This window comes from Carassius gibelio, chromosome B24 (assembly GCF_023724105.1).
Source record: "Carassius gibelio isolate Cgi1373 ecotype wild population from Czech Republic chromosome B24, carGib1.2-hapl.c, whole genome shotgun sequence".
NCBI classification, from domain to species: domain Eukaryota; kingdom Metazoa; phylum Chordata; class Actinopteri; order Cypriniformes; family Cyprinidae; genus Carassius; species Carassius gibelio.
Genome location: NC_068419.1, coordinates 3,093,133 through 3,114,916, shown reverse-complemented (window position 1 = coordinate 3,114,916; position 21,784 = coordinate 3,093,133). Strand labels below are relative to the sequence as shown.

Here is a 21,784-nt window from a genome sequence, read left to right as displayed (position 1 = left end):
TTCACATTTAGTCTAAAACTACAGTAAGCACCATGTTTACATACGTCTCTGTACTTATCTTAACAGTTTTTATCATAGCGTTCAAATAGAAAAAAAAGCTGACTACATTTCCCATAATGCCCTACGTTCACGCGTTCGTTTGACGTCACACGCATCTCGCCAGGTAGGTACAGAAGTCCATCGTGCAGAATGAAAACAACTGTTGCGTAAACTTCATTAATTACACGGAAGCAGGTCGCACGTTTAAACGGATTCACATTTTGGGTAATGTAACGTGACTTTATTCCACGCTTTGTTTTGGTTTTCTCTCGCTGTCGCATTGCAAAAACGACGTAAAGCGAGAGGTTGCAAAATCTCAGACTTTTAGTAGATGTAGACTTTTAATCATCTGCTAATGCAATGTAATCAAAAGATGAGTTTTAACATGAAAATGACCTTTTAATGGTTTTTAATGTGCATTTTAGAAGGATCATGGCAGAGAAACCTCAGCTGGTCAATACTTCACCAGAGGACGTTGAGACTGATGAGTGCATGAGCACATACACACACCTCTACAGCCCTGAGCTTCTCATGTAAGCACAATAAACACCGAAAGTGTCTTTTTTTCCATTTTATATCGATGCATTGTTAAATATGCACATATACATGCATAGAGACAGACTTTTTTGTGTGTTTCCAGTGATCAGGTGGCCTTTATAACCGGTGGAGGGTCAGGTATTGGGTTTCGAATAGCAGAAGTTCTTATGAGGTGAGGGGTCAGTCAATTGTTGTTGTTTTTTTCACACATTGTCCATGACTGAAACTCTCAGTTTGACTTTTTCAGTCACAAATTGCCTTTTTATAGTGACGTACACATTGATCTTTAACCTTGGTGAACTTTGGTTACGCAGTTTTCTCAAACCTGCATCTTCAGATTCATTTCAATATGTTTATGTTAATGTTTATAATCTTGCAAAAATCTTTTTGAAGCTTTTTTTTATTTTTTTGTCCAGGCATGGTTGTGACACGGTCATTGCCAGCAGAAATCTGGAGAAACTCACTGAGGTACTGTTTCTACAAACCAGAATTACTTTGATGAAGTGTCATTCTTCTCATTGTGTGTGTGTGTGTGTGTGTGTGTGTGTGTGTTTTAGGCTGCAAAAAAGTTAACCAGCACTACAGGCAGACAGTGTTTGCCAATTGCCATGGATGTGCGTCATCCAGAGACAATTTCTACTGCACTGGATGAAGCCTTGAAGACATTTGGACATGTTGACATACTCATTAACAGTAAGGCTTGAGTCGGTCAAAGATTTAAGAAAGCCAAACACAGGGCCTTAACCCGTAATAAAATCATATATTCTCCAAAACATGCAGTGCATTACCAAAGAGATCTTGATTCTGTAGATATAATGATGTCAAAGATCAACTAAAACCTTCTTATCATGTTTCTTTTGTTCATTCTCTACTGTGTAATTAATTATACCCTATGCAAGCATATGTACTTATGCAAAAAGTTTGAGAGTTTTGTGGTTTATGATTTTAATTCCACAGATGCTGCAGGTAATTTCTTGTGTCCAGCTACATCATTATCATTTAACGCTTTCAAGACAGTAATGGAGATTGACACTATGGGAACTTTCAACACCAGTAAAGTCATCTATGACAAATGGTTCAAGGTAAAAATATACATTTCAAGAGTTTTATTAACTAAATATCTCAGTTCTTAGCTTTACTGTCACATGTTGAGGTCTCTATGTATTAAGCAGTAATTTATTGTCAGTGTCTTAAATTAAGTGGCTGTTTTCTCTTCATCTCAGGATCATGGCGGCTCCATTGTTAACATTTCCGCCACACTGGGATACAGAGGTCAGGCTCTCCAGGTGCATGCTGGGTCAGCGAAGGCGGCAAATGGTTAGTGTCTTTTTGGTCGATGTTCTGACATAATTTTCAGTTTGTCCTGCTATACAAAGTTTTATGATTGTTTCATAAACTTAAGAATATATAATAAGTATTTAATACGAGTAACTTTTAGAATGGCAGATGGAGAAAAAAAACATACACAAGACAACAATAGTGTGCAGAATAATAAATGTAATTAGTATGAAGATTAATATGTTCCTCATTTATAAAAACGTGGAATAAAATGTATTAGATTTGTGGTTTAAAGATGGCATGAAATCAGTATATCCTCTTATTTCTTTATTTATAAATTTTTTATTCATATTGCTGGTCCAATTGTGAACAATTTATACATGCATATAAATCTTTAACACATTTTTACCCCGTAATGTTGGATAAAATAAATTTTCAAGTCGACTTTGGGGATAACATGTTCTGTTGACTGAAAAGACTAATTTGGCACAATGATGAAAGTTAGTCAACTTTAATTTATTTTAATTTGACATAGTAAAATTACGGAGCCCCACACATGGCATGCAGGGAAAAAATTGTGTGCTAAATCATGCGCACGATTTACTAATTCGTTCCCTTACTGTACTAAAACGTGCACACGATTATTTGCGTTCCCTCGATTTACTATTTCATTCACTCGAGTTATAAATTGTGTGCACGATTTAACAAATTGAGGGAACGAATTAGTAAATTGTGCGCACAATTAATACATGTTTTCTTGCATGTCATGTGTGGGGATCCGTATATAAAATAACTAAAACTTAATAAACTAAAAATAATAAACAAAAACTAAATAGACAAATAATTAAAAAAATGACAAAAACAACAAAATTACATAAAAAGTGAGAACAAAATAGATATTAAAAAATCTAAATAAATAAAAAATATATATAAGTTATACTAAAATTATTCTGGGATAAAATAAGGAATAATTATCTGCATATGTATATGTTTTTTTAGATGCCATGACGAGGCACTTGGCGGTCGAGTGGGGCCCCTGCGGTGTGAGGGTGAACACAGTGGCTCCGGGGCCCATCTCTGGTACAGAGGGATACCGTAGACTGGGTAAGACAGTTGTGTGTGTGTGTGTGTGGCCTCATTTGTAGTGTCAATATACTTTTCTTTTTAAATATCACTGTGGTTTTTCAGGTGGCTCACATTCCGAGTCAGCGGGGGTTTTCCGCAGCATTCCGCTGCAAAGAGCCGGCAATAAGACGGAGATCGCACATGCAGTTCTTTTCCTGGCCAGTCGCGCATCTTCATACGTCACCGGCGCTATACTGGTCGCAGATGGAGGGGCGTGGCTTACCTCAGCCAATGACGTGGAGCGGCTGCTGGGTATTATCTCATCTCGCTCTGCTAAACTATGAACAGACAGCACTGCACACAGGTGTGTGTGCGCCTGTGCTAGAAGACAGTGTTTGCTAGTTATATAGGACTGAACTGATTAACATAAATTAATAATTTTAATAAATATTCAAAACATGCTTGTGAGAAGTCTTTTTTTTATTTTTTAATTCTGTGATCTTATGAGCAAAACAGTCATTTTTTCGATTAATTGTTGTACTACTGAATGATTGACCTGTGAATATTTGGAAAATGTATTTGTATGTAAAATCTCATTCAAACTTTGTTTCTCTCATGTTTCTAGGTTTTTGGTCTGCAGAGAAAAGAAAGGATAAATAGAATGAATTTAGAGGATGAAATCAACAGCAATGAACCAGTTGATCGTGCCAACACCTGTATGATAATTGTTGAATTTTACAAAAACATCCATATTGTTTTTCTACATTAAATTAACTAAAAAATAAAGAAATTATGTTCTGTGTTAAAAAAAAATTAAGCATAATTTTAGGACTTTTATAAATAAACCTATTACTCCCAAATTCAGATTTTCATAATGATGATGTACATTTTTTTAGTAGTAGATTCTCATTCGTTTCATTGGATTTTCAGCATAAATTATCATCAGTACAAAGAACAAATTCCAATTTTAATCAAATTCATGTTTTCCTACTTTATGATGATGAGTTTCTTTTATCTCTTTACAGAAATGACTGCATTTTTATGCAAATATATTTTCCAATTTTCTTCCTTTAATTTTGAGGTGAAATATGACAAACATGTTTTAGAATGTTATGAGATATTTGTAGACACCCTTAAACTGTGTCTTGCCATTACATAAAAGTTATTTACATTTCAAGCATGTTTAACCACAGAGTATTATTAATTATAATGTATTTACTTCTGGTATCATAAATGACCACTTTAGCACTACATTAATGGCGTTTTTTAATTTTCAGTTACAGTACATGTATACATTTTTAAACAAAAATGATTGTGTTCTTATGTACGTAACTGTTGTCATAATAAATCTTTTATAATTACCTTTCTCTAATTATATTTTCTGGGAGTATGTTGTTAGCTGTAATATCTTTGATCGTTCACACGGGGGCGCAAGAAAATCACAGGAACTAACTGAAAACAACAACGTTTGGTTAACAAATCAGCATTTATTCTAAGTAAACGTTATCTACTCTATTTCTGGCAAACTGTCTCGATTTTGTTAACCCTTATTTTCACCTCTAGCAGTCTTCAGTAGCAAACGATGGCATCATAGCCGTCGGTTAACTGATTCGCGGGAATGTGACATTTAAAAAAAAAAACGTTATAAATCTGCATTCCATCATCACCATCGCAACCAAAGGCACAGATAACCTCGCGAGGAATGATTATTGACGCCTGTGGTTTAAAGCTGCAGACTGCGGCGCCGGCGCTGCGCATGCGTGTTGCTGACGTGTGTGTGTGTGTGTGTGTGTGAGAGAGAGAGCGAGAGCGAGAGAGATAGAGTTTGAGTGAGACAGCAGGGGTTGAGTATTGCTGCTGATGAGAGAGAGAGAGATAGCTAAACACAATCCGTCGACTAAAAAAAACAGACCCTCTCATTTTAACTTTTGGATATCTGGTAAACGGATAAATCGCCGCAGAGGGATTAAAATAAAAGGATTCGCGCTTTATGGTGCGATTATCGGTGGTCTCGAGCTGATTTGATCCCGCTAACAGGCTAATAACAAGCGCAGGTGGATGACTCGCGAGACTCGACCTGGATGTTGTCCTGTTTTCGAGAAAGATGACTGAGGAATCAAACCGAATTAAGGATTTAAATCATCTCTGACGGGAATCAGAAACACATCACGGGTCTTCTTTATTTCGAAATGGAAAATCAAGCGGGGGTCGTGTGGGCCAGCTAACGTTAGTCGGCTATTTGGTTTACCTCAGATGTGGAGGATGCTGATGCTAACCGCACTAGAACAGTCTATCATTTAAGGGGTTTCGTTTTTGTTTTTAGTCTTATAACAAACTGACAGCTGTTTAGAACATAGTCTGTTGTGATTAACAAATAAAATAAGTAAAGCTTTATTCAATCAGACTGCGAGACAATCAGAGTGTAATAATTGAATACACTGCCTTGTGTTTATATATCATAACCAGACTTTAATAATTACTATTTAAACCAGGGAAGTGTCAAGCCTGTTATAAGTGTGCACTTATAATGATTTGCTTATGTGGTAGGCACAGTTTTTTAACAGTAGGAAGTTAGGGGTTATGAATTAACTCAAATGGAATTTGGATATAGAGTCTGATGTTTGCACTGATGTAGCTTTCTATTTTATGTAATCTCTTATACATGTATAGTTTCTAAAATTGTATTTTTATGAGTAGCAATCTTAAGCAGTGAAGTAATCTTATTATGTGTTGATTAGGATTTGGATCAGCATGTTTTGAGAAGTCTTGTGTTAAATGGATTAGACTTGACTTTGAATGGGGAACAGGGCCAACAATTTTTTTTTTTTTTGGAGAGATTTGCATATCGGAAAAAAAATATGAGCTGTATTACAGCAGTGAAACATTATCCCCGTGTCTACAGAAGTAAACAGTAGTTGATCATTTACAGGGAGGTGGACGCTTACCCATGGGTCTCGACAAGGATATTTATTTTGGTGCGTATTCTGGAAGAGGCCACCAACTGCTTTTGAATTCCGAACGTTATTACTTTGTGGGATCATAACAAAGGATTCGAATTTCTGGGATATTTCCATTTGTCAGAGGAGAGCACTCTTCTATCCAATGGAGCAAGTTCTCTCCAGCCCTAAAGGGTGTTCTGAGTGGGAGGTGAGCGGGAAAGCTGAGTGGGAATCCGAGCAGAATCCCCTCGGATTTCTCCTTATGGATAAAGACGACATTTCTGTTGGTGATTCTACTAATGAAATATTTCAGGAAAATGCCATAAACCTTGATGACCTGTTTTGGTCCTCTCAGTATTCCGGGCAGACGTATTCCTGGGAAAATGGTTTGGAATGTGTCTATCCCGAATGGACGACTCTGCCTCATCCTTCCCAAGGTCTCAAAGGAGAGGGTTCGCCTGGAGGTTCTGAAATTGTTGATGGAGATCTCATCTCTTTTAATTCTAGATCTACTAGTCCTACACTCTCGAACATACCCGTGGAGAACCAAAACAACTTTTCTGACCTTTCTGAACAGGTGCCTGATTTCCTGCAACCTGTGGAGGTTACTGCCACTTCAAACTCTCTAGATGTGTACACAGGTGAGATGGGTATTATTGACCCCACAATTCAGTCTGACAAAACAATACTACAAGAAACTCACCTCTTTGACAAAACACTTTTAACAAACTGTGAATTCAGCCATAATTCCTTAGAGGAAAGAACATTTGTGAACATCGACAGTCAGTGCTTGCTTCCGCACGGGACGCATCTCACTCTGGAATCTGAAGGTTTGTTGCCCGTTTCTCCTGTGGCATTGTCATGTACAGATACAAACTCAAATCCCAAACCTTCAATTATTTGTCAGACACCTTTATCTACACCAGAACACATCTACCTCCCATCCTCAACCCTTTCCTGTGAGGCCATCCCTCCGACGACCTGTACAGAACCAACTGTCATGTCATTTCACGAGGGTAGCACTCTCCATTCACTGAATGAGATGGAAATGTTGTTACCTGGGCTGCTGGTTGGAGGTCTGTACTCTGAACAGGAGAGTAGTAAGCTCTCGGGTAGTAACGAGACCCATGACGATGATCTTCCGAGCCAAGACACAACAGACGCTAACATAGAAACAACACAACTATCTTCTGAAGCGGATACTGTATGTAGTACTCCATTAGGTGAGTCTTGCAAATCACCTGAACATTGTGAAGAAGTGTTGTGTGATTTATCCACAGAATGGACACCAACGGTTGGAGAAAAGATAGAGGAGGAGGTTGTGTCTAATGCTATAACTGAAAATGTTTTTTCTGAAGCAAAAACAGAACTCACACCAATTGCTTTTGGTGATATACAAGCAGAAGATCCTTCACCTGAAAGCCTGCTTGACAAAGATAAACATAAAGAGTCTACATCAGCCTTGTCCCTCGACACATTTGAAAATAATGCATTAATTGACCTCTCGACTGAACATGACATCTTATCTGAGGATCACAGCCAGCCCAAACATTCAGCTGAGGCTGAAGCCTTATCTGAGGTGTCTCATGACGGAGATATTCCTGATTCCATGTTTGAGATCTTAACAGACAGCATCTCTTGTGAATCTGTGCCATCTTTAGACTCTGTAATTCCACCTGTGACCGATGCTACTGAGCTAACAGAACTGGACAAATGTGATGCAAACTCACCTGATCTTGAATCGAACGCACTCACCCTTGAATTTCAGAATAATGTAACAAATGTAGAAACAGACAACGTAAAGGGTGACCCTGAGGCTATGGAGACACAGCGACCCGATGTTAGACCCACAATAGGTAACACAGAAGACTCAGACGCACTCAAAGTTTTAGAGAGCTCAGATCTGCATCAAAATCAAAAGGCAACTAATTCTCAGAGTAAGTCGGACAGTTTGCAAATAGTTAATTTACACCTAGACGACAATAAAGTTGACAACAATCAAGAACTGAATGCAATGAGTGAAACCTGTCAGGAGCAAGTCAGTGCTCAACAAAAAGAGAGCACGCTTGTGGAAAATCTCACACCTTTGGACCAACTGAATGACTCGTTGACTGCAAACTCGAGTGCAATTGTAATAGATACATCTGAAGAAAATGTAACAGCTCACAATGACGGTCTTAACACACCGGCGAATGTTGAAGAGAAACTTCACAGTTTGTCTTTACAGGGAGGGGAGAGATCAGATTGCAGTTTGTCTACTCAGAATCAAGTCGTACCTCATTGTGCAAGTAATCCTGATTCTTTAGAGTCCACTCCCTTCACCTGTGCAGGTGATCAGCTGACCGTGACGGGTGGACTTGTGGGGCCGGATCTTACAGAGACCACAGAGACTCCCAGCCAATTGCGTGAAGCTACTGGTGAGGGAGAGGCGGAGTTTCCTTCTCAGCTTACACATCAGGAGGATTTCCATCAGCTGACACTATCACAGATAGACCTGGCACAAGAGCAACAAGTGAGCTCAGTCGCCCCCAGCTCTCCTTCCTCACACAGAAATGTCTTTCCCTGTGGAGCCAGCCTGGATAGGGAGGCCTACCTGACCTTGATGGAGAATAATCCTGATGCACCCAACATTCCCAAACATGCAGAAATGACTCTGGATCTGTGCAAGGCCTCAGATGCTCTGCCGACCAAATCGCTCCATGACCAGAGAGTCCCCGTGGATTTGATAAACGTGCCTATAGTTTCCGCAACAGCCCATAAAAGTGAGGAGCAGTCAGCTCTCCGAGCGGTTTTCCAGGCTTTGGATCAGGACGGGGATGGATTTGTCCATATCGAGGAGTTCATCGAGTTTGCAAAAGCATATGGAGCCGAACAGGTCAGTTTTTGGCTTTCCTTGTCAATTTGTGTGAGTTTGTGGTGGCTTAGTTTTGGGTGGTGGGGGTAAATGTTATAAAAATGCTTTATGATTACAGGACAGTGTGTGTCTTCATTTGGTTCCCAAAGCTCAAAGTGAAACTTGATCATGGTGACACCCAAGAACTGCTCTTTTATTATTCAAACCCTCAAAGACTCAGAATACCACTCTTGTCCTCTCACTCTTGTCTTTCATGGCGTCTTTCCTTTTTAACTATCATTTGCTTTGCATCAGTTTTATCAAACTATGCAAGTAGTATTTAATTACATGGTAACTTGTCATAATTTCTGTATCTTAACTTGAACATCAACAGTTTAAAGGAATATTTACCGGTTCAATACAATACAGGATATATTTTGACTTATCCTAAAAACAGTTGTGGTTGCTGTGAGACGTTTACAATGAAAATGAACGGGGCCAATTTTTCATTCAAAAAATAAAAACACCTACTTGCATTTGGCCTTCTTTTAGAAGTTTTGTTTGAGTTGAGCTTCCAAGCCTTTTCAATCATCCTTTTTATAGCTGTTTTAGGGCATTGCATTGTCATGGCGACAAAGTTGTGAAATAACTTTGCATAGGAATTTTAAAAAGTAATTTTTTTGTGGCTATATATTGAAACAGGCAACTCATTTTTTGCTTATTTTAAAGAAAGTGGCGATTAATTTAGTTGTTATCAATATTGTCACATGTTCTGTTAATTTGATTGAGAATAGTTCATAGATGTCATTTAGTTCTTCATTTCTCTAGATGTTATCCATGATTTATTTTTCAATGGCATGCAATTAAACAACCAAATAAAGGATTTCAAAGAAGAAAAAAATGTATTGACTTCCTTCCTGTCACATGAGGCTGTCATCTTCCTACCCCTACTTCCAGGAAGCATGGTGAAGGCAAACCCTTCAAAACAAATGCAATTTTCATATTACTAATACGTATTTTTTGTTGAAGTGTATATATATCTACATAATCATGAAGGTCTCTAGAATCATCCAAACAAAACAAACCTTATAGTTTTTTGTGTACGGAGTCAAAAGTCCAAGCTGCAACTATAGTTGCCAGTGGGCAAATGACTTGTAAGTACCTATCATGCGGAAATTGGTTATGCTGTGTTAACAGGTTAATAAATCAATGTTAATGGTCTTGTTTTCTGCTTTTTTTTCATAATATCCCAGCTAAAACATAACGTAACTCTTTAACTGACATCTCTCCTGCCTCTCTTCTGTGTCTGCTTTTGCCATGAGGAGAGGGAATTTCCATTTTTACTAGTGACAACATCAGTATACATACTTCAGTCACACAAAAGGAAGAATGGAAAGATAATTAATTGCTGTAGATTATCTTTTTCTCCCTTTTATGACATTGTCTTGTAAGGAGGCCCCGGTTTGGATGTGTTTCAATCTGATTGGTCTAGGACCCTAATTCTTTTTATGACTAGTAGTTTATGATTCCATTATGATGTTGAAATTAATTCATTTACATTATTATAATATGAAATCACCTATTATAGTCAGCCATTGAATACTATGGGCCTTAAAATGCTTAACTTTATTTCAGGTATACCTTTTTTAATATATATATAGATGTAATATTTTCTTCGTTCTATTTATTTTTATTTATGTATTTTCATTGAACTTTTCGATACACAATACCCTGTTGGGGCAACTTAATGACTGCATTTTGTTCTGCATTATGTTTCACCATATTAGGACAAATGGATTTGTTGTGTTTTTCATATTCAAGAGATTATAAGATAGATGCCCCCTTTTTGGGTTTGCATCGAATGTTCTTCGACTTTAATGCATAATAAATTTGTTTATTAATAAAGATTGAGCTGTTGAAAGCAGTTATTTTGAGTTAGCTGCCAAAAGCTCTCTTCCTTTTCAAATTTGACATTGAAGGAGTGAATTCAACATACTTGCCCAACGGCAACTATAGTTGCCACATATTCAAATACAATTTTCAAGGAAAAAAAAACTAGGGAAAATGAATGCAGAACATGTTCACATAGGACACTCTTAACATGACTATATGCATGAAACTATTCAGAACAATTTGGGAACAAATGGGTTAACATAAGTAAAAAAACAAAACCGTTCTAGTAAGAATGGATGTGAGTTCATTTAACAAAATATGAACCTCTGTATTGCTTGATGAGCGTTAATGATGTTTAACTAGTGTGTATTTGGCAGGTCAGTACACAAGTGATGCTAGATATTGTGAAGGAGGATTTCAAAATCCCTCTGTGTTTACTTTGCAGTTTAGATGAGAATATAGATTTGAGTTCCTGTTAACTCCTGATCCCCCAGACACGCGCCATTGTGTGTTTAAGAGAGGAGGGATTTGATGCCGGAAGTCTGGCTCTTTTGTGACAGTTAAAACTGCTGATCCGATCAGCTGAAACGATAGAGAGGGGTGCATGGACAAATGAACTCTTGTATTTGTCTTTTCATAATTGCTAGTCATCTTTTCTCAAATGCACTTGAAGTGTATGAACATATGACTTCTTTTTGCATTTGTCTTTTGAGTTTCTTGATTTTGCAGTGAGCTTGTGACGGGTTTAAACTTTAACCGCCCTGTTATGATAAAAACGTCACATATTTGCAACACTAAGCAAGTTTGTGTTCTTTATAAGTTAGTTTATGGTTTCAGGGGTGAAATTGCAAACCGTCTCGGCCTCGAGGGTCATTCCTCTGTCTGCGTGACTGTGATTAGACTCCGTATATAAGTGTACAGTATAAGTGTAATATAAGTGAATGTATAGTTTATGATTAAAAAGCTGGAGAGAAATACACTTGATGAAGAATCAGAGGGACAGGAAGTGATATGATGTCAAAAGAAATGCTGAGTTTGTGTGTGGAGATTTGTATTTGTCTCCGATTTGGTTCAGCACACATTGGTGAGATATTTTGTCTGTGCATTTGTTTTTCATTATGATGTCGTTTCCATGTCTTTTTTATCTGTATGATACGGTTGCTATGGGATCGTGTGACGTTAAATGCAAATTTTTGCCCAGAAGTAGCGTTTTCCAGGAAGGAACTGGTAATTAGCATCAGGCAAAAGAGCAAACCGTCCATGTGTGTGACTCTGAGAAGGCTGCTACTGTGAAAATTAAAATGTAAGAAATGTAGAAAGTGAAAAGAGTAAATAGGAATAAAGAATAATTTCTCTGTATGGAGTTAATTAGCTCTCGGAGACCTAAAAACACAGTGTTTCTAACAAGATCAATGGTCTCAGGTTATTTCTGCTTTAATCGGCAGATGTTATTAATGTGATTCAGTCGGTCACAGTTTTTTTTTTGATGTGTGAAATCAAAGTGACACCACTCATGTGACTGATTCGTGATTCGCCAGTTTTCACACTTTGACTTGTGATGCTTTTATATACAGGGCTGAAACAGCTCCGTGCCTGACCTGCATTACATAAAGCACTCATTTGATTAAACAGTACAATACCAGGAATAATTACCTTTAAATAATTGCTTTTCTTGGCAGAAATGTTTTGATAACTTGTGTACAGTTATTTTAGTATTTTGTGTTCTATTGAATTGTTTATTTATATTTTGAATTGACATTTTTATATATATTTTTTCAGTTTTCATTGTAATTTAAGTTTTGGTAAATTATTTATTTATTTTTAAATATCAGTATCAGTACTTGACTTCTATTTCAGTTTAAAGTTCAGTTTGAATTTTATTTATTTATTTATTGTATTATATTTCAACTTGATTTCAATAAAAAAAACTGTTTATTTTAGTTTTATTTTTGTATTAGTAAACAAAAATAACCCTGTTTCCTACAGTATTTTATTTTTAATTTTAAATTCCCTGTCATTTTTACTCACCATCATGTCATTCCAAATATGTAGGAGTTTCTTTCTTTTGTTAAGCACAAATAAAGATATTTTGAAGAATGTTGGAAATGAAACAATCAACGGTAGCCATTGACTTACAATATTCTCTATGTGTAAATGAATGCCTTTAAGGACTAAAATATCACATACACAAACAGTTTAATGTTTTGATGAGGAGGTATTTGTGGATGTTTGGTTTTTTCTTTGAGAACTCTGATTCTGGAACTCACGAATGCCATCCTGGATATCAGTTCTGCTGTTGCCTGGTTACCAGCTGTGTGGAATTGTGTCCGTTCACTGGAGTGTAACATTACTCTGTGTGTGTGTGTGTGAGCGAGAGAGAGAGAGAGAGAGAGAGAGAGAATGTGTGTTTTACCAGTGTGTTTGGACAGACTTTTGTTTGTGTTTTGACTTTTCTTGAGTTAAGAATGAGTTTATATGTACATTTACATATATCCAAAGCGACCTACAGTGCATTCAGGATATATATATATATTTTTTTCTTTTTTAACAGTATGTGTGTTCCCTGGGAATTGAACCCACAACGTTTGACGCTGCTAATGCAATGCTCTGAGCCACAGGAACTACTAAATGCAGTATAATTGGTTGGAAAAGTACTAAAATGAGCCCACGCCATTTTTGAGTCTCCTAACTCTCAATTTTTTGATTATGTAATTTGTCCAGGAAAATTTTACTTCCTTAAATATGTGTAAATAATATCACATTTCTTTCCTCCTCCTTTTAATTTTTTGCTTTTCGTGGAAGAATCAGTTAATGTTTGTGTGTTTTGGTGTCTAATCAAATCTATGATAATGTAGTCTGTGATGCGTAAGTTTGTGTAAAATGAATAGTTTGTCGTGTTTGTTGAGTGCCGTGTGTTTGTGGTTTCAGGTGAAAGATCTGACACGGTTCTTGGATCCCAGCGGTCTGGGTGTGATCAGTTTTGAGGATTTCCAGAGAGGCATCAGTGCAATCAGCAATGAAGGTACAGCAGCAGCACAGACAAACACTCAAAGCATGCTTTAAATCATGTGGGGAGATTCCCTTTACATATGTTGCTCTTTTTTAGACATTAATTATGTTACAGACTATCCCAAACCCTAAAATATAACTTTAGTCGATTTGGCTAGGAAATTCATCATCAGTTTTGTCCTCAAAATAATAGCCAAGTCAGAAACACAAACATTTCGAGATCAGGATTTTCCTGATGGATCGTTCACATGATCTGAAATACTGTGTAGAAAAACAAAGTGCAAAATAATGAGTCAGAGCATCTGTGAATTACTCACCACTAAAATGGGAAATTTGAGTATCTTTTAAAGACAAGAGTCTCATTTAGAAGAGCTTTTACTCGCCACACAGGAGCATTAACATGACTGATGTAATTAGATTTATAACTACATTAAACATTAACGAAATAGTGAACCATACCTTGACAGAACCTGGTGATAGCTGCAAAGATTATGGGACAAAACACACATGATCATCCTCCTGCTAGAGACAGATGCTTAACATATTTCAATCTGTACTCTAAACCTTCAGCGTAGTTATTTTGGTTTCGGTTATCATGGGCTGTGTTTCAAAACTTGGAAAACTCTTCCTAGGAAAGGAATAGTTTACCCCAAAATTGAAATGTGCTAAAATGTACTTGTCCACAGGCCATACATGATGAAGATGAGTTTGATTCTTCATCAGAGCACATTTGGAGAATTGTATCATCACTTGTTCGCCAATGGATCCTCTGCAGTGAATGGGTGCCGTCAGACTGAGAGTCCATACAGCTGTTAACATCATAATAATCCACACGACTCCAGTCAGTTAACATCTTGTGAAACAAAAATACTGTTTTAATGTAAGAAACAAACGAAGATATTTTTAACTTAAAACCATTGCTTCTGGCTAAAATATGATTCAATAATCCATAATAATAACGCTTTCTGCAGAAAACGTGGTTTAGTCTGAATTAGAAGAGAATTGTGCACAGATCAAACATTGGTGACAAGTGGGAAAAAGTCCAAAACAAATATACGGGTGTATTTTTTTATGTGAGAAGTCACAGGTGCTGGACTTTTTCACTGGAGCAAGCATCATAGTTGTACTTTGGCCAGACTATTTATAGTTAAAACACATTAATGATGGATTTGTTTCTTACAAACATGTTCCTTTTGGCTTCACAAAACATTAACTGATGAACTGGAGTGGTGTGGATTATACAGCTGTTTGGACTCTCATTCTGACGGCACCCATTCACTACAGGTGAGCAAGCAATGAATGCTACATTTCTCTAAATCTGTTCTAATGAAGAAACAAACCCATCTATATCTTGGTTGCCAAATGTTTACATGTATTTATTTAGTTGAAAATGTAGTCTTTGTTGAGTGCTCAATCACTATGTTTCAAAGCAAAGCCATACACTAGTCTTCTCATACACTCCTCATCTATCTTTAAACCTGTTCTGATGATGCTGGGACAGCTTAAAGCACTCTGCTTGGGTTTTCTACTGATAATACTGTTCAGATCATGTTTCTAATGGCCTGCTGGGTGTCCAGTGTTTCACGAGTCAGATTTCTCTCTTCATTAATGGATGAGTAACTGGAGCATCTACGTCTCCCTGCCTGCATATTTGTACTCCATAGTATTTACCAGATTCAAGAACCATTTTTCAGGAGGAAAATATTCCATCTAGCTGAAACAGACTATTACATAAATATAGATTCCTGGACTCCAAACAGCGCGGTTGCTCAGCGCAAGATATTCCATGGTGACTGTTTACAAATGGAAAACAAAAAGAGATTGTGAATGACATAAACCGCTGTGTCTCCAAAACACCCAATAACCTTGTCCTAGTGATGTTGATCAACCCAAAATATAGAGATAGATACACAGATATAAATCTTGAACGTTTCAAATATGTTCTCTTTTAAATCCTTTATCAGGATCTGATCCAGACCTCTACAAGACTCATCTCAGCGCAGAGGAAGTCAGTGGACCTCCAGAGGAATACGACGAGGTATTACACACCAACGCTGGGGTTATCGGGTCCATATCTCCTCCCTGTCTTGTAACGACAAACATAATAAATCAGCATTTCAGGACCCCATTATTGCAGAATCGTGGAATCCAGACCAGCACATTCCACAAATTCCCCAAAAGATTGAAAGACCACAGACGAGCTCAGAACATGAGAAACAGAGCATGTTCTTCTCTCTGCTGGAGCACCTCCTGCTGGTTCATGTGTGTTCAGTTCAGGCATTATTTACTCTGTAAGATACATAATAATACCTCTTCATATTTGCAAACATTCTTTCTGCCATAGATTGTCATAATCCAGTGAGGTTTTTGTGTGCATAATGAGTCAGACAACACACAGAGATCTGATTTCATCCAGTCTGTCTGGAATAACATTAATAAGAATCAGAACTTAATCCAGAAGAACTGTGGAGAACAACTTCTCCAAGATACTTGACGAAACCTACCTGCAAAACTACAGTACTTTGAAAAGTTTTAGGAACTTGTGTAAAAATGTTGTAAAGTGAGGGTGCTTTCAAAAATAATGTCAAAAAGGGATTTTATTTGACAGCTAACTTCTATTAGCTAAATCAAATTATCATCCTTTGCATTTATACTTGCACATAGTTTTGCTGGTAGGTTTCATCTTGGAGACGTTGCTACAGTTCTTCTGTTCTTCACAGTTTTCTCAGTTTGTTCTGTTTCTTCATGTTATTCCAGACAGACAGACAGATGATGATCAGATCAGATCTCTGTGTGGAGCACTGACTGTTGTCAGCAAAAATCTCACTGTTTTATTGCAACTAATAGCAAAATAAATGATTGGAAATGTAAACTGATTTATCCTACTGACACTACAACAAAAGATTAAAATAACTGACTTAAATTCATTTTTGTACAGAGTTTATATATATACACACACACACACACACACCCACTTAGGGTATATTCTAGTTTTTTTTTTCTTTTCTAGTTTTGTTTTAGCCCTTTAGTTTGCTAACTACTTTTTTTGTAACTTACAGCATAGCTAACTTTTTTATATTTTCTGATTATATAAAATTCTGGTTAGATTAAAGGGTTAATTCACCCAAAAATGAAAATGAGCCCATAAATTACTCACCCTGAAGTCATCCTAGGAGTATATGACTTCTGGATTTGTTTAAAAGAAATAAGTCATACACACTTAGGATGACTTGAGGTTGAGTAATTTATGGACTCATTTTCTTTTTGGAGTGAATTAACCCTTTAATCTGTACGCCTCAGTTTCTTTGTGGTCCAGTCTATTCAAAGTTTTAATTATAATGAGGAGTAACATAAATCTTTATAGTTATCTGCATTCATATATTTTGGCACTAAATTCATAAAGTGCAATTACAAAAACGTACTCTTTTCCAAACTGCAAATGTGGTTTATTATTCCCAGCAGTCTTTCAAATATTACTTTTGTAAATACAGAAATGTGCTGCTTTGGGTTCTTGTTTTTGCGATCTGATTTTCCCTTTCCTCATTTCTGTCTTCCCGTCACTTCTAATGAAACACACTCACCTGTGTGTTTTACTGTGGCTCATGAATAGCTGGGCTGTTTCCATGTTTGCTTTAAAAACACGCTGGGCGAGGTGGTTTGTGTAGCACCTCGTCTAGAGGACAGAACACACTTACACACATATTGTTGACAATATACAGGATGGTGATAGATTTTTTTGTTACACACACACACCTGTCGTTCATCAGAACATATGATTGTCGCAGCACATGAATAAGTGTTTTGTGCGCGTTGGGTTTGAAGTGTTAATGACATGAGAACAGATCAAAATGAATAACATCAATCTGTTTTAAAATCTAGTGGGGCACCTGCCTAGAAAGCATTTTTGCAATGATAAAAAATATTTCTAAGTAGGCAGTGCACTAGACTTCGAGTCATAGTCACATAATGTACGCAGACGTTGTGTTTGGTGTGTTGAGAAGTTCTGTTGGCACGTGAGTGTAATGTTAATTAAAGGGGAGTGGTCAGGAACGCAGACTCCGCCCATTCCTGGTCCTCATGCCCTTCAGACTTTGGTCCTCACTTTCCAAGGCTGCAGACTAGCAGTAATTTCTCTCTCTGTTGACCCTATGTGGAGACTGAGAGGGAGACGGCAAACAGCTGTTGTTAGTTTTGAGGTTAGTTAGTGAACCTGTTTTTCCCGTGTGACGGTACTCAAGTAGGAAGAATGGTTCTGGGAATGTCCTCTCTTGTTTTAAGAGCTCCTCACGGACTCACACAGGTATGTTGGGCTCTGAGATGCAGGTTTTCTAAAGGAATTTGATGTTTTGGTTAGAGCTTACTGACCGTCTGAAGGTTTGAGATTCAGTCTTGAACTTCAGTCAAATAATTTGTGATGGTCATCACAGTAGGTAAAATGTTAATCCAGTGTGTTTTTTAATGACTGTTAAGAAATTGAACAAAGAGTCTTGTAACTTCAGTTGTTAAAAAAAGAAAAGTTTATTTAGTTAAAGAGGATATAGGAAAAAAATCAGTGGAACAAGGTTTATACATTTTATGTCATTACTTGTAACTTTTTTTATTTTTTATTATTGATTATTTTTTTAAGAAAATGTATTACAAAGGAGGCAAAGAAGAAAATAAATAGTATAAAAAGGGGCAAAAATCCTGTTTTTGTCTAACTTTTTTTTAATATGAAAATGTTGTGCATAATTAAAAAAAAATGACAGAAAAGGGAAAATAAAAAGTAGAAAAAGGAATATATATTTGTATTATTTAATTCTTTTTTTTTTGTAAGAAAACATTTTACGTAGTATTAGAAATGAGAAAAACTGAGAAAATAAACAATAGAACAACAGGTATACATTCTGTGTATTATTTGTAACTTTTTGATTTAAAAAAATATATATATATTATACATAGCATAATGTAAATGGAAATAGCCATATTAGACAAGATGTATATTTAGTACATTTAAACTTGGCACTAGATAACAACAAATCCTCAGTTTCTCTTGAGAGGGTCTTAAACCCTTGTTTTTGGGCAGTGGAAGATTGACAGGCGAGTAGGCTGTTATCTGGAAATGATTATCATTTACACCATAAATGAAATGTAGTCACTTGTGAATGCATCAGATCATATTGTTCTGTAAACATTCACCACAAGCCTAAATAACTTCCTACCCGTCTGTGATTTCATGTGAAATGGACAAAAAACGCCTTCAAAAATCTGCATTGAAATATATGAAAATTTCTCAACAGATTCTTCCAAAAACAAATGATCTGAGCTGTTAAACACGTTCATTTTATAGCTCTATATTCTTACTGCATGTCAATTATTGATTCAGTTGTTCCTAGGAGAAACCTCTGAGATAAAGTTGATACTTGCAAAGTAAGCTAGAACACCTTTATGTCTCCAAAAGCAATAAAAGTTTTCTAATCAGTGTGTGTGTGTTTGCAGCAGGCGGAGGTCTCGGACAGTGCCTATCTCGGATCGGAGAGCGCCTATAGCGAGTGTGAAACCTTCACGGATGAGGACACAACGGCTCTGGTCCATCCAGAACTTCATGAGGATGTGGAGACCGACAGCGGCATTGAAAACACACTGACGGATGGAGACGATCACAACAGGTAACACACCAGTGCACAGGTGTCAGATAACATACCCAAAGAGACTGGGGTCATAAATCACCCAGATTCATGCCATAAATGCAGTGTTGTTATTAAAGCAACAGCAGACCCAGAAATTAAAATCTGAAATATGCTCATTCTCAGGCCATTCAGAATGTAGATGAGTTTATTTATTCATCTTAACAGATTTGGTGAAATGTATAATTTCATCACTTGCTCACCAATGGATGCTCTGCAGTGAATGGGTGTCGTCAGAATGAGAGTCCAAACAGCCGAAAACATCACAATAATCCACACCACTCCAGTCCATCAATTAATGTCTTGTGGAACAAAAAGCAAACCATTGCGTTCTCCTTAGATTAAAGTTGTCTTGTCTGAAATATGCACAGATCAAGAACGTTTACAACTGAAAACAGTCCAAAGCAATTCAAAACAAATAAATTAGTTGATTGTGATGCATTTTTTTTTTTTTACTGGAGGAAGCATTATTAAGCGTTATGGACTTTTGGCCATAAGCAATAGTTAAAGCAACTTAGTTATGATTTGTTTCTTACAAATACACAGTTTTTTGCTTGTCAAGATATTAATTGATGGACTGGCGTGGTGTGAACCTACTTGTGGTGATTGTGATGTTCTTATTATCTGTTTGGACTCTCATTCTGACGGCACCCATTCACTAGTGAGCAAGTGCTACACGGAATGCTACATTTCTCCAAATCTGTTCAGAAACTAACTCATCTAAATCTTGTATGGCCTGAGGGTGAGTTTTCAGCAAATGTATGTTTTTGGGTGTACTATATTCCGTTAACTAACACTATTAAAAATCATTGCACTTATTTAAATAAAGCTGAAACTTAAAAAGCTTAAATGAAAAGTTGAAATGTTGAAAAAATAAGCTTTAGTTAAAGAAGTACTAAAACTTTTTTAAAACTAAAAGTTAAATAGGAAAGAAAATCATATTACAAACAAAAACCAAAATGAAATTACACACAAAAAAATTTAAATGAAAGCTACAAAACAGAGCTAATTTAAAATAATAAAAAAGACTATATTAGTATATAAAAAAATACTAAAATAGCACCGCAGAAATGTGATGATGTCTAATGGTTACATGGACCTTGTGAACCATGTTGTTTCAGTAGCCTTGAATGTATCAGCCATAATCTCAAAATAAAACTATTTACTGATACAATGTATCACCGCTGGACTCAGTGTTCTCTGGAAAAACACTTTCTGGGCTTTAACTTCCCAACCTCCACAAAAGTGATTTTTTTAATACATATTTGATTGCATTTGTCCCAAATGTTGTGCAGTAAGTGTCCAGTGTTGTTGTGCTTAAGAAAGTTAGTCTATTTGTGTTTATTCAAGAATCTGCTGACTAGAGTTTCTCATTTCCCGAGAGCGGCTAACTTCAGCTCAGCTGATCGGGGTGTTCCTGTTTCCCGTGTTATCGCCGTCAGTCTTTATTTTCCTGTAGTCCAGTTGGAGGAAGTGTGGAGTTTGCTCTTTCTGCCTTCCTAGAGTTTATCCATCTTTCACTCTCTTGGGTCCGTTTCTCTCTCGCTCTTACTCGCCTTCTGTCATTGTAAACTGGCTCTCAGCCCTCTCATGTGTTTCTCTCGATTTAGCATTCCTGCTGTGTCAGGGTCACGCCATCTCGCCAACGCTGACCTTCCCGAAACTCACATGCTGAGTTACGGAAAATGCATCTAATAGTTTTACGGTAACTTGCAGATTTTTCTCTGGATCTTTTGATTTCCGGACTCAGTTATCAGTACTTGGCATTCAGGGTTTGTTCAGATCCCTCAGACATGGTTTATTTAGTCAATTTATTAATTTCTGTGTTCAATATGTGTTTTGAGTGTCAGTTGGACAACGTTAAGTTCATGCATACGGAGATTAAACTGATTATAGAGCATGCCAGCACACACACTGGGTCACCGTTACTGAGCTCTAAATCAGATTAATACGCACACACATCTCCACCCAGCCGTATGGTTTAAGCATATGTAACTTTGCTTGCACAGGAGATTGATTCAGATTTACTGAGTCACAAACGTGTGGCCGTAATGTCCAGCAGATTAAACCCTACATGTAACCGCATGTAAAGCTAGGCTAGTTAGGCTAGATCGTTCTGAGTAAGCAGTGTTTGTTATCAGTCGTGGGAGTTTGGTTTGCATTGACACGCTGTGTGCCCAATTGCTCCGGATCGTCAAAGAAAGGCCGAATCGCTTTAAGATGCGGTCACCGCCTTCACATGTGCTTTGTGTGACCAACCGCGATGTCATAATGAAACGAGGGTGAGTATTTGAGGGGTTTTGTTATGTCGAATATAACAGATTTCTTGTTCCTCTGTCTGTTTTTTTGTATTGTGTGTATGTAAATACTTAGGTCTTGGTTTGTCCTACTTTTACAATCTCATCAAGGCTACATTTATTTGATAGAAACACAGTAAAATACAGCAATAGTTTGAAATAAATTGTTTCGTATTTTTGTGGAAATTGTGATACATTTTTTATGATTTTATGATGTGTAAAAAAACA

General features: G+C 36.9%; 2 protein-coding genes across 6 annotated transcripts in view; both read left to right on the top strand.

Annotated features, from left to right (window-relative positions):
- Positions 1 to 127: 127 nt before the first annotated feature.
- On the top strand, positions 128 to 4,280 carry decr2 (2,4-dienoyl CoA reductase 2, peroxisomal). Of its 4 annotated transcripts, none has more exons than XM_052595402.1 (10): positions 128 to 163; positions 465 to 572; positions 680 to 748; positions 993 to 1,044; positions 1,134 to 1,269; positions 1,534 to 1,658; positions 1,800 to 1,893; positions 2,854 to 2,958; positions 3,043 to 3,231; positions 3,545 to 4,280. In XM_052595402.1, exons 2-10 carry the CDS (start codon positions 472 to 474, stop codon positions 3,577 to 3,579), a joined length of 906 nt encoding a protein of 301 aa, XP_052451362.1. In that variant the 5' UTR covers positions 128 to 163; positions 465 to 471; the 3' UTR covers positions 3,580 to 4,280. The 4 variants fall into 4 exon arrangements, with proteins under 4 accessions (XP_052451362.1, XP_052451361.1, XP_052451360.1 ...); XM_052595401.1 differs by having other exon boundaries at positions 133 to 264; positions 468 to 572; XM_052595400.1 differs by having other exon boundaries at positions 145 to 264.
- Positions 4,281 to 4,530: 250 nt separating this feature from the next.
- The window catches only part of rab11fip3 (RAB11 family interacting protein 3 (class II)), a 29,164-nt gene continuing 11,910 nt past the window's right edge, over positions 4,531 to 21,784 (top strand). Inside the window, exons 1-4 of one of the 2 annotated variants that reach the window (XM_052595397.1) lie at positions 4,531 to 8,733; positions 13,513 to 13,606; positions 15,558 to 15,631; positions 19,072 to 19,241. In XM_052595397.1, the coding sequence (XP_052451357.1) occupies positions 6,022 to 8,733; positions 13,513 to 13,606; positions 15,558 to 15,631; positions 19,072 to 19,241 (3,050 nt within the window). In that variant the 5' untranslated portion in view covers positions 4,531 to 6,021. The remainder of the gene's footprint in view (positions 8,734 to 13,512; positions 13,607 to 15,557; positions 15,632 to 19,071; positions 19,242 to 21,784) is intronic. The other variant, XM_052595398.1, reaches the window with a different exon arrangement.

Excerpts from the sequence above, each read along its gene's own strand:
- decr2 (XM_052595402.1), top strand. The coding sequence starts at position 472 with ATGGCAGAGAAACCTCAGCTGGTCAATACTTCACCAGAGGACGTTGAG. Across the intron at positions 749-992 it reads ATAGCAGAAGTTCTTATGAG|GCATGGTTGTGACACGGTCA; the intron begins GTGAGGGGTCAG and ends TTTTTTGTCCAG. Across the intron at positions 1,894-2,853 it reads GTCAGCGAAGGCGGCAAATG|ATGCCATGACGAGGCACTTG; the intron begins GTTAGTGTCTTT and ends ATGTTTTTTTAG.